This window comes from Micromys minutus (assembly GCF_963924665.1).
Source record: "Micromys minutus genome assembly, chromosome: 8".
Lineage (NCBI taxonomy): Eukaryota > Metazoa > Chordata > Mammalia > Rodentia > Muridae > Micromys > Micromys minutus.
The window spans coordinates 59,732,323-59,745,002 of NC_137977.1; the positions used below are offsets into that span (position 1 = coordinate 59,732,323).

At 45.1% G+C, this 12,680-nt stretch overlaps 1 protein-coding gene across 2 annotated transcripts in view; it reads left to right on the forward strand.

Annotated features, from left to right (window-relative positions):
* Nucleotides 1–12,680, forward strand: part of DYM (dymeclin) — a 246,867-nt gene that overhangs the window by 201,492 nt on the left and 32,695 nt on the right. For both annotated transcript variants that reach the window (XM_080920012.1, XM_080920013.1), the window contains one exon: nt 2,922–3,035. In XM_080920012.1, coding sequence (XP_080776138.1) covers nt 2,922–3,035 — 114 coding nt within the window. The remainder of the gene's footprint in view (nt 1–2,921; nt 3,036–12,680) is intronic.

The window sequence follows — 12,680 nt, forward strand, 5'->3', positions numbered from 1 at the left end:
ATCATACCTCAGTACTAGCAAAGTCTCTTAGTTAGGCTTCCTATTGCTGTGAAGAGACACCATGACAACACCAGAGGAAAGCATTTAATTACAGCTGGCTTACAGTTTCAGAGGATTAGTTTATCATCATGACAGGAAGCATGGCGGCATTCAGGCAGACACGGTGTGGAGAAGGAGCTGAGAGTTCTACATCTGGATCAGCAGACAGCAGCAGGAGACTGTCACATTAGGTCTCGTTTTAGCATGTGAGACCTGAAAGCACACCTCCACAGTGACACACTTTCTCCAACAAGGTCACACCGTCTATAGTTTGAGAGCCTCTGGCCTAGCTTCTAGCTGGCTATCAGAAGCACCTGGGACATTAGTTAGAGGGTCTCTGACCGGGCCCAGGGTTGGTATTTCATGAGGTGTCATGACTGCTTCTGATGATCCTGATGTATTTAAAAGTCACTCAGTGTCTGCTGAGAATCATCCAGCCTTTAGTGACTATTCAAAACCTGTAACCTCAGGTATCCATTCTGAGTTTTTGTCATAAACTAAGTCATTGGGGTTTTTTTTTTTTCCATTTCTTAGAATATTTTAAATACATGTTCCTACTCTAAATGTTTTTGGCCAAGGAAATTAATTTGAATTAATTTTTAATTAATTTGTGAGGCTAAGTCATAAGAAACTGCCAATATTTATACATTTTTACCATTTCTTATATTTTTGCTACATATTTTATTTATTTTAATGCATTATTGATGTGTATGTCAGGTATGTGTGTGTATATGCATGACACTTTTAGATGAGTCCCAGAGATCAAACTCAGATCATTAGGCTTGGACAGCCTTCACTAGCCTAGCCCTCTCACCAACCCTTTTTTATATTTTAAAGTAAGATTCTAACAGGCCATTGGAAATGTATTTTCTCTTCTTGATGTACCTGTCTTCAGTTCTTAGTTCCCCATGTAATAAAATCCCTTCATATGCCTTGGACACTGTGAACGAAGCTTTAATCCCAGAACCTGAAATTGTGCTTAACGCATATGAAAAGCCAACCTGTCGTGGGCAAAATAAGCAGTTTGTAAAGTAGCTGGCTGCCTTGTGGTCGCTCCTGGCCTGAACTGAGAGGCGCACACTTGCCGATGGCCGCAGAGTAGTGTCTTTCTTCCCAGTGCGAAAGTATCCCTGTGGCATTCACACAGCATGGTAACTGTCCACTAAAACAGTTAAGAAAAATGCCGGTACTCTTCAAGAATAAGTACTTATGAGAGATATTTCAAAGAAAACACATGTTACGTATTTTACATGTAAAATAGACGCCATTGTTGGAAGCAGTTCAACATTTTTAAATCTTCTTTTACATTTTTTGGGAGGGAGCACATATATGGGGTCAGATGACAACTCAGGGACTGGTTCTCTCCCTCCCCCGTGGGTCTCAGATAAAGGATTCAGGTCATCTGGCATGGTGGCAAGGGCCTCTGCAACTGAGCTGTCCCACCAGCGGATGTTCAGCCTTTAGAAACAATGCTTACATTTTTGCATGTCTGACTAAAAATGTTACCCTTTTGAGTGAAGAAGTCAGCAGTTTTGCTGATCTGTAACATTGTGGCTTTAACAGCATTTCCCTGGGAACCTCCATGGCTTTCTTTGTGGTTTGCTGGACTGCTCAGCTGGCATGGGTTCTACAGAACGTGAGCTTGAACCCAGAACGGCACAAGCTTCCAGATTCTAACACTAAACTACATCTCCAACTCCACTGTTGGCCTTGTGTTCATTTTGGTGTGTATGTTTATGTTTCTGTGTGTTCCTGCACATGTATGGAGACCCGGGTGGCCTCTACACCATTCTTCAAGGACAACAACACCTTTCTTCCTTCCTCTGTTTTTGTTTTGTTTTCTTTTCTGAGACTGAGTCTCTCGGTGACCTGGAATTCACCAAGTACAGTAGGCTGGCTGGTCAGCAAGCACTAGGAACCCTCTTGCCTCTGCTTCCCGAGCATCGGGATTATGAGCAGGGACACTTCCTCTGTGTGAGTCCTCACACTTGCAAGACAAACTCCACCAACATGAAACTCCTACCCCACTACTTTTAATTTCCCATTATAGATTTCCAGTGACCTGGACTGGGGCTAGGTTAGCACTTTACTGCATAGTGCAAGCTACATAGAGACACCAAACAGAAGCTTGCTGTTGATATCCCTGGTGATTGGGGCTAAGAATGCTGCAGATGAATTAAAGTCAGAGATAATTCTCAGTTACCATTTTAGCCATTAGGACTCTTTTTCCTGTATGACTCCTTCTGGGGTCTCTTATTAAGCTTGGAAACTGGAACACTGAGGATTCTGCTTTCTCTTCCCTCTGCTCAGCGCTGCTCTAAAATCAGAACAAACAGAAAACAGGACAGCATGGGAGGCTGCTGGGTAGACTCTCAGCTCACAGCATGACTAGCCACCCTGATACACAGGGCAGACTCATGTTTGCCATCAGACCCTATAGAGAGACGGCTAGGAGGTCAGATAAAGGGAAATCCCTTTAAAAGTGGAAGTAGGATGCGTGGACTTTGGGTGAGAAGGGCTTCACCAAAAAAAAAACATTTCCGGCAACTTTGTGGTTCAGGTAGGTTCCGTTATCACACCTCTGATCCTGGCTGCTTGGGAGGCTGAGGTAGGAGGACTATTAGAAAAGTATTGATAAACAATAACTTCAGGACTGGGAAGATGGCTCAGAGGTTAAGAGTGCTGGCTGTTCACGCAGAGGGCCTGGATTCAGTTCCCAACACCCACATGCTGGCTAACAACCATATTTAACTCCAGTTCCTAGACATCTGATGCCCTCTTCTGACCTCCATGGACACCAGGAATACATGTAACACACAAACATACATTCAGGCAAATCACATAAAATAAATAAGTCTGTTTTAATGGCTCTTTCTTTACAGGTGATATCCTTCTTTAGCTCAAGACTGCTGCAAGCTGGAGCCGAGCTGTCAGTGGAAAGGGTCTTGGAAATCATTAAGCAAGGGGTGGTGGCGCTGCCCAAAGACAGACTGAAGGTAAGCGGGCTGAAGTGTCCGTGACACTGGCTGTTGGTCACTGAAGCACATACACATCAGCTCCAGCAGATTACTCAGCCTCACACTGCCTACCAGTGCTCATCCTGATACCAAAACGGCAGTTCACAAGAGAATAGCCAGATATGTGTTCACATGCCACATAGCCCATGAGCAACTCACTCTGTTAACAGGTATGTTTTTAATCTAGTCAAACAAATTGAATCATACAGACATCATAAAAGGCTAATGGGAAGGTGACGGTGGTGGTGATGCCAATACCATGGTGACTGATGTTGGTGAGTGCCTCCCGGTGTCATGCCGGGACCTCAGCATCTGAGTGTACCACCTCACTCCATACCTTCTCAAGTAGCTGGTGCTAACAGCTAGTCATCAGGTGAAGAGACCAGTTTGGAAAGCCTCCTTTACCTGGAGCATTACAACCAGGAAGTGCTAGAGCTGAGTGGGGCCCAGGCAGTCTGGGTCCAAAGCACTTGCTTGTGATCCGTCCACTGCTTACTGTATGCCTTCATGCAGTAATGGGGGGAAAAGTTCCTCATGGAAAAGGGGGAGATGCTGCTTGTTCACAAAATGCTTTACATTTGTGGTGTGGCAGAGATGCCCCGACCCTTCAGGGCAGTGGTCTTCAGCCTTCCTACGCTGTGTCTCTAACACAGTTCCTCGTGCTGGGGCGACCCCAACCATAAAATGGTTTCCGTTGTTCCTTCATACCTGTAATCTTACTACTGTTACAAATTATAATGTAAATGCTGTGCTGTCTTATGCGACCCTTGTGAAACCACACACCCCACAAAGTGTCATGACCCACAGGTTGAGAACCATTATCTCAAGGTGAGGATATTTTATAAGCCAAAGAAGATAATTCACTTCTCAGTTTATGACAGCAAAGAACATAATAATGTCTGTAAACTAGAAGCAAGACATTTTGCTGCAAGTATATGTAGCTTGTAATGAAAAAATTAAGAGTACAAATTAAACAAAACTGTTGCCCATCCAGTTGTCAATCTCCTGGGCTACAGAGCGGAGCCAAGATCCTTGCATTTCCCAGAGTCCTCCTCTTCCCCATGAGTCTGCCACAGTTGCTGGAGAGTTGGAGGGCAAAAGAGCAGAAGCTATTCTCCAGAGACAGACAGACACACAAACACACACACACACACACACACACACACACACACACACACACACACACACTGGGAGGGGGGGCTTTTAGTCAGCTTTTTGTTACCGTAACAAAATGCCTAAAGTAGTCAACTAACAAAAAGAGATTTGTTGTAATATTTCATTCTGTGGATCATTTGGCTCTATTTCTTTGTGCCAGTCATGAGACAGTATTTTAGGACAGACGCTCCTGACAGAACTAAGTTTTGTGCCTCATTCAAAGACAGGGAACAGAAGAAAGAACTGAGGCTACAGTGTCCCCGGTAACCTGCACACCTACCCAGTCCCTCTCAGTGCTTCTGTTTGCTCAGCTACCCCGCAAGCAGGACACCAAGTCCTCAGTATGGAAGCCTTTGTAGAACACTTCTGTATCCAAACTGTAGCTTCTGTCTTGCAGAAGGTAGCTAAGCTTGTCAGTGGCAGCCAGAGATGCTGAGGTCTGCAGCAGCTCACGAAGAGCTCTGGATCACTTCAGTGCCTCTCAGGAAGTCCTAGTAGCTTCTGTTTACCGTACCAAACGTGCCCAGAGATGTAAAGCCCCTGATTTCAGTAGATACTGACTTAATAGAACAACTCAAGATCTCAGAAAAGCCTGAGGGAGCACAATGAAGGGAAACCACAGAAGCTCCAAGGCTGTCCCCCACCAGTGACCTGGCTGGCCTGGAATATCAAAGTGGGGGTACAGGAGCAGCTGGCAAGGCTTCAGCTGACACCCCAGACAGTGCAGTACAAGGCCTGTCTAAAGACACTGTAACTCATCATGAAAAGCAGCACACCGTTCCCTGCACGGTGTGCAAGAGTCAGAAGGAACAGCGTGAGCCTGTTCAGACAGCTGCAGACTCTGCTGGGAGTTCTGTGAAGCCAGGGACACCAGGAGCAGACTGGGGTCTCCGGTTCAGAAAGAGAGGACACAGTTGCAGTTCCCTACCCTCCCATCACCAGTAAGGCTTCCTCTTCATGAGTGGTTGAATGTCTCCTTTAGGCAAAATTAAGGTCCAAGGTAAGTCAGTAGCAAAAGAGGTGCTAGCTCTTTTATTTGTTTTTTTTTTTTTGTTTGTTTGTTTGTTTGTTTTGTTTTTTAACTGTATTTTTTATTTGATGCAGTTAGTGTATATGCTCACATTTTAGTGCAAGTGTTCCTGTGTGGGGTCAGATCAGGGTAGTGGCATATCTGTCACCTCAGACATTTGCTATTTGTTCTGGGAGCATTCACAAATTGTCACAACAAGCTGTTGTGAAGTGTTCGCTTGATTAGTGCCAACCATGGTAACTCTCCTGTGCTAAAAGTGGTTCACCCCACGTTCCCTCAGTCATCGTCCTCCCACACACTCAGGCTGGGCTCTAGAGAGCTCTACTCTACACTGCTTCTCTGAGATAGATCAGGGTTGGACTCCCATATAAGTCCCGTGTAAGAACAGCTGGTGTTTGTCTTTGTGTGCCTGACTTATCTCCTCTACCTTTCATCCACCATTCTGTAGATGGCAGTGTTGTTTGCAGTTGAGTAATACTCCACGGTACATATGTACCACATTTCCTTATCCAGTCACTCATCCACAGCCTCTGGGTTGATTCTCCTTCATGGCTGTCAAGAATAAGGCAGAAAAGTGCAAGTGACTGTTTTGGATATACCTGTGGTGCTTTGAATCAGAGCGGCCCCTATAGACTCTTATGTTTGAATGCTTGGCCCATGGGGAGTGTCACTCTTAGGAAGTGTGGCCTTGTTGGAGTAGGCATGTGGCTTTGAGGGTCTTGTGTTCAAGCGAGGCCTAGTGGAGCAGGCTCAAGATGTAGCACTCTCAGCTCCTCCAGCACCACAGCTGCCTGTGTGCTACCATGCTTTCTGTCATGACAGTAATGAACTAAACCTCTGAAACTGTAAACCAGCCCCAGCTAAGTGTTTTCCTTTATAAGATTTGCTGTGGCTGTGGTGTCTCTTCACAGCAGTAGAAACCCTAAGACAGTACCAATACTAAGATTGTCAGATGTTTCTGTTGCTGTGATAAATCACCATTACTAAAAGCACCTTGGAGAAAGGGTTTATGTCTTTTTACAGCTTGTAGTCCATCATCCAGGGAAGTCTAGTCAGAAACTTGGAACCTGGAAGCAGAAGCTGATCCAGAAGCCGAGGAGTGCTGCTTGCTGGCTTGCTACTCACACCTTGCTCTGCCTGCCTTCTTAATTACCCAGAACCACCAGTCTAGGAATGACCCCACCCACAGTGAACTGGCCCCTCCCACATCAGTCAGTGGAGAAACACACCCCAGGCTTACCCACAAGCCAGTCCTGTGGAGGCATTTTCTCAGTTGAGTTCCCTCTTCCCAACTGACTCTAGCCCGTGTCAGGTTGACATAAAAGTGACCAGAACACTGAATCTATTTCTAATATGGTCTCTGTGTTGATTTCTCCCACACTGTGCCAGTCTTTTTAATCTTTTGACACTGTTTCTCAAAATTCTGGCAAATGTAACTTGTCAGTACATTTTAGAACTTAAATTCTACAATAACAGTAATGTTGTAAGATACTTTTCTAACCGTTTTTATAGCAATGAACTGTTCCTTTTGTCCCCATAGCTTTCTAGATGACGTAGCTAAGACCTTAAGACATTGAGTAATGTTCAAATGCAAAGCTGGGCCCAGCTACATGTTTCACCAAAGCAGCCTTTCTCTAGGCAGTGTTTTCACACGGTGCTAGCCTGGACACTGGGTCACTATGGTTTCCAGACTCATAAGTTAGGGTTAGTCTGAGATCATATTTACCATTATGTTAGTAAGCCCAAATGTGAGCCAGAGAAGCAGGTAAGGGTACAGTGAAGAACCTGTAAATCACATGAAGTGAGAAGGAAAGGGTATGTAACCTGAGGAGAGGATCCCAGGAGATACAGTGAAAACCACTGCAAGGATTATGTCACAGAAGAATCAGGCATTTCATCTTTGGGGTGGGAATTGGGCCAAGAGGGCTCCTGTTCACCTTAAAAAGGTGCATCCTCTTGGCCACTTCCTGAGACACAGTCTGAAAGTAAATAAAAGCTTCGTGTGACCCGAGGGCTCGAATCCATGGCAGGGGAGAACTCAGTTAAAAGAAACCCTGTGGGAGCTTGACAGGACCGCTCTGTGGTAGGCTTCTTGCTGTACACATGAAGAGAAATATGCAGCCCCCGTGTGTGGGTGTTGAAAACAAGTAGACCCTCAGAGCCATTGATCAGCTAGTCTGACCAAGTTTGTGAACTCCAGATTCAACAAGAGACCCTGTCTCAAAATTAAGGTGGAAAGGGTGGGGAGATGGCTCATTGGATAAAGCACTCACCATCCCAATGTGAGGATAGAAGTTCCAGTCTTTAAGACCCGTGTAAATGTTGGGTGAGCATGGTATCTAACTGTAATTACAGAATTCACAAAGTGTCAACACAGTGTCCTCAGAGCAAGCTGGCTCCCTAGCCTGGCTGCGTCTGTAGCTCTGGGTTCAGCTGAGAAACCTGCTTCATGAGTCAATGGAGAGCAGAAGGGCCAGACTCCTGATGCCAGCACCACACATGTGTGTACACAACACACATACACACACGCATGCAAAGTCTTAGGATAGGCTGCCCAGAATTAAACCAAAGATTTCTTGTAGTTCTTAGAGTCCAGAATTTTGTCTTTTTTTTTTGCTTCCATGCTGAGTTTTGTAGAGCACTGCTATTACCAACAGATAAAAGTCTGAAGTTACTCTGGGATTTCTAATAGTGAAAGGCCTCTAAACCTCCCTGCCCAGCCTTCTTCCTCCCCATCCCCCTTGCACCAGGCAACTCTGTCTCTGTCCTTTCCTGGCCTCCCTCCGCTCTCATCTGGAGGTGGCATCCCTTTACCTTGGCCTTTCCTTCAAGGCCCTGCTGAACGTCAAAGGACGAATGAAGACTGTCTTCTTGCGTCCATGTGTGTCTCTCAGTAACATGCCCAGAGCACTTTATTCCCAGATGTCTTGTCCTCCTCTGCCCTGTCTTAGGTGTTTAGTGCCTTTCCCCCTCTACCAGTAGCTGATCTACGCAGCTGCCTAGCTCAGTCCATGAAATGGGGTAGAGGAGTGAGCCACCTATGTTACCTACTCTGTGCAGAAAGTGGGGGGCTGTTCTCATCCAGTAGTTGAAGAATCAAAACTTCTGTACCTTTAGGTGTTTTTTCCTAACTGTATTCTGCCATCTTCTAGAATCTTAGTGCCTGTAACTGCCTCTCCCTGCTCTCAGCGCTGTCCTAGACACAATGGCTAGCAGAGGACAGAGCAAACAAGCCCTGCTCTAATAGAGCAGACCATAGAGAAGACACACACTAAGTTAAAATGTAAACCAAGTGCTGTTTTAAAAGCAGTGACTAGCAGAAAAGTCAAGGACAGAAGAGGGTTCGCAGTGTGGAGACAGGCATGCGTGGGGCATAGGCAGGGTGGGGGTAGATTTTTGTGTGGGTGGGGCATGGGCAGGGTGGGGCTGGGGCAGAGTCTGTTGTTCACATTGCTGCTGTCATTGTGTTTTATTTTTGCATAATTTTATATGTACAGAAAAGTAACATAAATAGTAAGAGTTCCAGCTCAAGGAGACAGTCCAGGTAAAATGCTTCCTGGATTTATGCAGGGCAAAATGGCACAGATCTGTATGGAGGGTCTTTGGGGCTGGATAGCCCATTGGTGAGCTCCATGTGAGACCTGTTCTCAAACAAAATGAACAGCATCTTTGATGGTTATTCTTTGGCCTCCACATGCGTACATATATGCACTCCTAACACACACAGAGAGAAGTGGTAGTTACAGTCGTAGTCATTTCTCAAACCCTAACACTGACATTGGTGTCATACTGTTAATAAAGTCACACCTCCCACAAACTTGCTGCTCTCTCCCTGTACCCTTTTCCACTCCGCCCTGCTCTCCAGGGGCCATGCTTGTTACCTCTTGTATCCCCTTAGTCTCCTCTTTCATGGTACTGGTCTGTTATTTTGTATTTGGATTTTTCTGGTACTTTCTCCTGGTTCTATTGAAGCTGTGAAGTATGTGGCCAAAGCCTCAGGAGTGTGGTCTCTTCAAGACTGTTCAGAGGTGTTACTGGCATCTTCAGGCTTCTCTGAAGTGTGGCTGTCTGTTCCTTAGAAAATGTTAAATATCTTAGGAGTGACCCTTCTCTTCTTTGGAGTTTGGCCCTCTGCTCTTAGCGTCCATCAGCAGGTCTGGCTGACAGCAGAGGAACTGACCACTGTGCTACACTTGCTAAGGCTGACTTTGTTTTCATTTTGTAGGTTTTAGTTCAGTGCTGGCATTTGTTTATTTTTACCCAGATTTCTCTAGTTTTGGCCCGTGATCTCTTGGGGTTGGTTTCCATGTCCTTTGCCACTCCTTGACTATGTGGAATGCTGCAAAATTAGTCTGTATCTTCTGGGCCCCGGGCTCCAGACCTAGCTAGGTGCTGGGCTACCTTTTGCCAGACCTTTCCCTCCTCCCTCTCTTCCATTAACAGCTAATGCATTGGGCTCGGGCTCTGCCTTGCCCAGGCACCTTCCTGTTTATCTGAGATGCGCCTCAGCTCCTTTTTTCACCTCACCCTTACTAGCTGTGTCCTTGATCCCTTCTGACACAGGCTGCAATGCCTGATCTGTTTTCTAGTTCCTTTAATAAACACTCTTTGCCCAAGAACCCTTCCATGGGCCATAGAAAATACTGAAGCTTGACCAATAGTATTGACCTTGGAGCAAAATGAATTACACAGTGCAGGCCACAATCCATGGATGTATTGTCTGTCTCTCTCTCTGTCTCTGTCTCTGTCTCTCTCTCTCTCTCTCTCTCTCTCTCTCTCTCTCTCTCTCTCTCTCTCTCTCTTAATGTTCTCAAGAATAAATGATTCTTTAAGAAAGCCACATATACATGGAAATGCAGCCTTCCATGGTTATAGCCAATAGAGAAATTAGTTGATATCTGGGAGTTCAAAGGAAGTTAACCCTTGTTTAGAGTCATATACTTTTAAGGCCAAGGTCACAAGTAAATCCTTTAAGTCAGACAAGTAGTTTTGTTCTGGAACATAGCAAAAAAAAAACAAAACAGTGTACCCCTGGGCTGAGCTCGCCTTGCACTCTGTGGTTATAGAGGCTGGAAGATGGATGGCTCCGTTTAAAAACAGAAAACAAAACAATCCATCACCCGCACTAGAGGAGAAGTGAAGTTACATTTACTTGCAAGTAGTGAGTCATGCTCTGTTGGTCTAAATGAGAACCTGTCATTACCACAGATGCGACTCAGAAAGGGGCTGCTTAGCTTTAGAGCCAGGCCTTCCCACCATTGTTCTAATCATTTTTAGGGGATTTGAGTGCTTATAAGAAAACAGATCACCTAAAACCTTGAGAGTTTAATTCACAGGATACTGCACTATCTGAAGTTGGTTGGAAAGGCTGCGACTAGTCTTTGGTATACCACATGAGCGTGACCAGAGTCATTCAATAAGTTCTATAGAAGCATAAATAATGTCTACATAGTGGTTTATCATGTATATTAAACATGAAATTTCTGTTTTTTTACTACCTTGGCCTAAGAGAACCATAGAACTCATGAACTTTCTCATCAGCTAGGTAGACGAGCTTGACGTTTCGACATGTTAGTGAAGAATGAAAACTAAATCTGCAGAATTATTCTTCCAATTTTGGACAAGTGAACACGAAGATCTACAAGCCCTTGGCATAGTAACTGGCTCCTAACCAAATAAGATAGTTTTCAATCAGGTATTATTTGACATAGTCTCCTAAAGTATTTGCATCATAGTTTGTGTGGGAACGTGTACTCATTGGCTAAATCTGTCTATACAAGTAAACAACTGGGCTGTTGAGAGTAAATAGTATTAATGTCAATCTAAACATTCACTTTACTGGTGTTCCATGAGAAAGGCAGAGCTGGTTCATTGTGGTCTCCTGACCTTCTGCATAAACAAGAGACTAAACAGCAGGCTCTGAAATCCTAAGTTGCTTGTTTCTCTTCTAGGGCTTAGTAGGAAAAAAGTTAGTATGCCCTTCCCCAGCCACATTAGCAGCCGTGGCTCAAAGCTCTTGCTCTTGCGTCCGTGGCTCAGCAGGGTTCTGGCTCCAGTTTTGCTGGCTGGGAACAGTTTGAACAGACTGAAGGAAGCAGAAGTCACCCAGCCCACTGTGCTCAGCCACGGCAGCTCATACATGAGTGTATAAGGTTCCTGGCTGCCCCTGTCATGGATTCAGTTCATTATCTATGTCAGAGGATTGAGAATGTCACCGTGTATAGCATTTAAAAATTAGGTGATACTTTCAAGGACAATGTAATCCGAAGATAACCTTTCTTTTAGTGCAAATAGGAAATTGTGGAATAACTTGATAAATCATAATTAAAAGTGATAACCAGCTCACACTAAATGAAGTTACTTTATGGGGTGGGGGACTATTTGTTTGTGTGAGTGTGCCACAGTGCAGGTGTGGAGGTCAGAGGCCAACCTCAGGTGTCAGACCTTGCTTTCTTCCTTCTTTGAGACAGATCTTTTTACTGTTTGCTGATGTGCATACCAAGTGAGCCGGCCCCTTGAGCCTCTCATGGTTTTCTTGTCTCTGCCTCCCGCCACGCAGGAGGTTAGACACTTGCACTACTTGTCCAGCCTCTTCCTGGTTCTGGAGCCCTGAGCTTAGTTCGTCAGACTTACACAGCTCTTCACCGCTGAGCATCTCCCCAGTCCATCAGTGAGTTCTAAAAGCCTTTATGTTTTAAATGTGATTCTAGAATATTTCCATTGTTGTCATTAATTGAATAAGGAGTTTCTCTCTCACAAAGTTAGATTAATTTGTCTGGAGTGTATCTTATTAAAGTTACTCATCTGTAAGTGGTTTGCCTGCATGTATGCACTGTATGTTTATGGAACGTATTTTATGGATTTTTAATATGGACTTTAAAACTTCTTTTTCCTCCTGCTGAGAACCTCCTCCCTCTCCTCTCCACTGTCACTTCTGCCTGGTGTCTGACTCCTGAAATGGACAAATAGTACATTATAACCTGCAGTGTGGATGGACTGCCTACTCTACCATGCTGGTCGTTTACGCCGCATGAGCCCTGAACTGCTGGGCATGGTTGAGGGAAAAGAGGCACAGAGTGGGTTCACTCGCCAGAGGTAGCTAACAAAGGGCAGTTCGATCTGTTTGTCAGATGGATGGTAGAGGGACAAGTTCTGGAAGGAAGACGTCCGCGGACTAGGCAGGGAGGATGAGCTTGACCTTGTCCGTCTTGGAGGAACAGAGGTGTCCATAGGCCGAGGTAAAGAAGAATAGCTTGCATAGGAAACCTCTGAGAGTAAGGGACAGTCCAGGGCACCTTAGCTTAGTGCCAGTAGAAGGAAACAGCTGGACTCATGGGTTCCCCTGCCAAGTCAGTGCAGCTTCTGACACTTAATGATACAGGAATGTCAGGGGCTGGAGAGATGGCTCAGTGGTTAAGAGCACTGACTGCTCTTTCAGA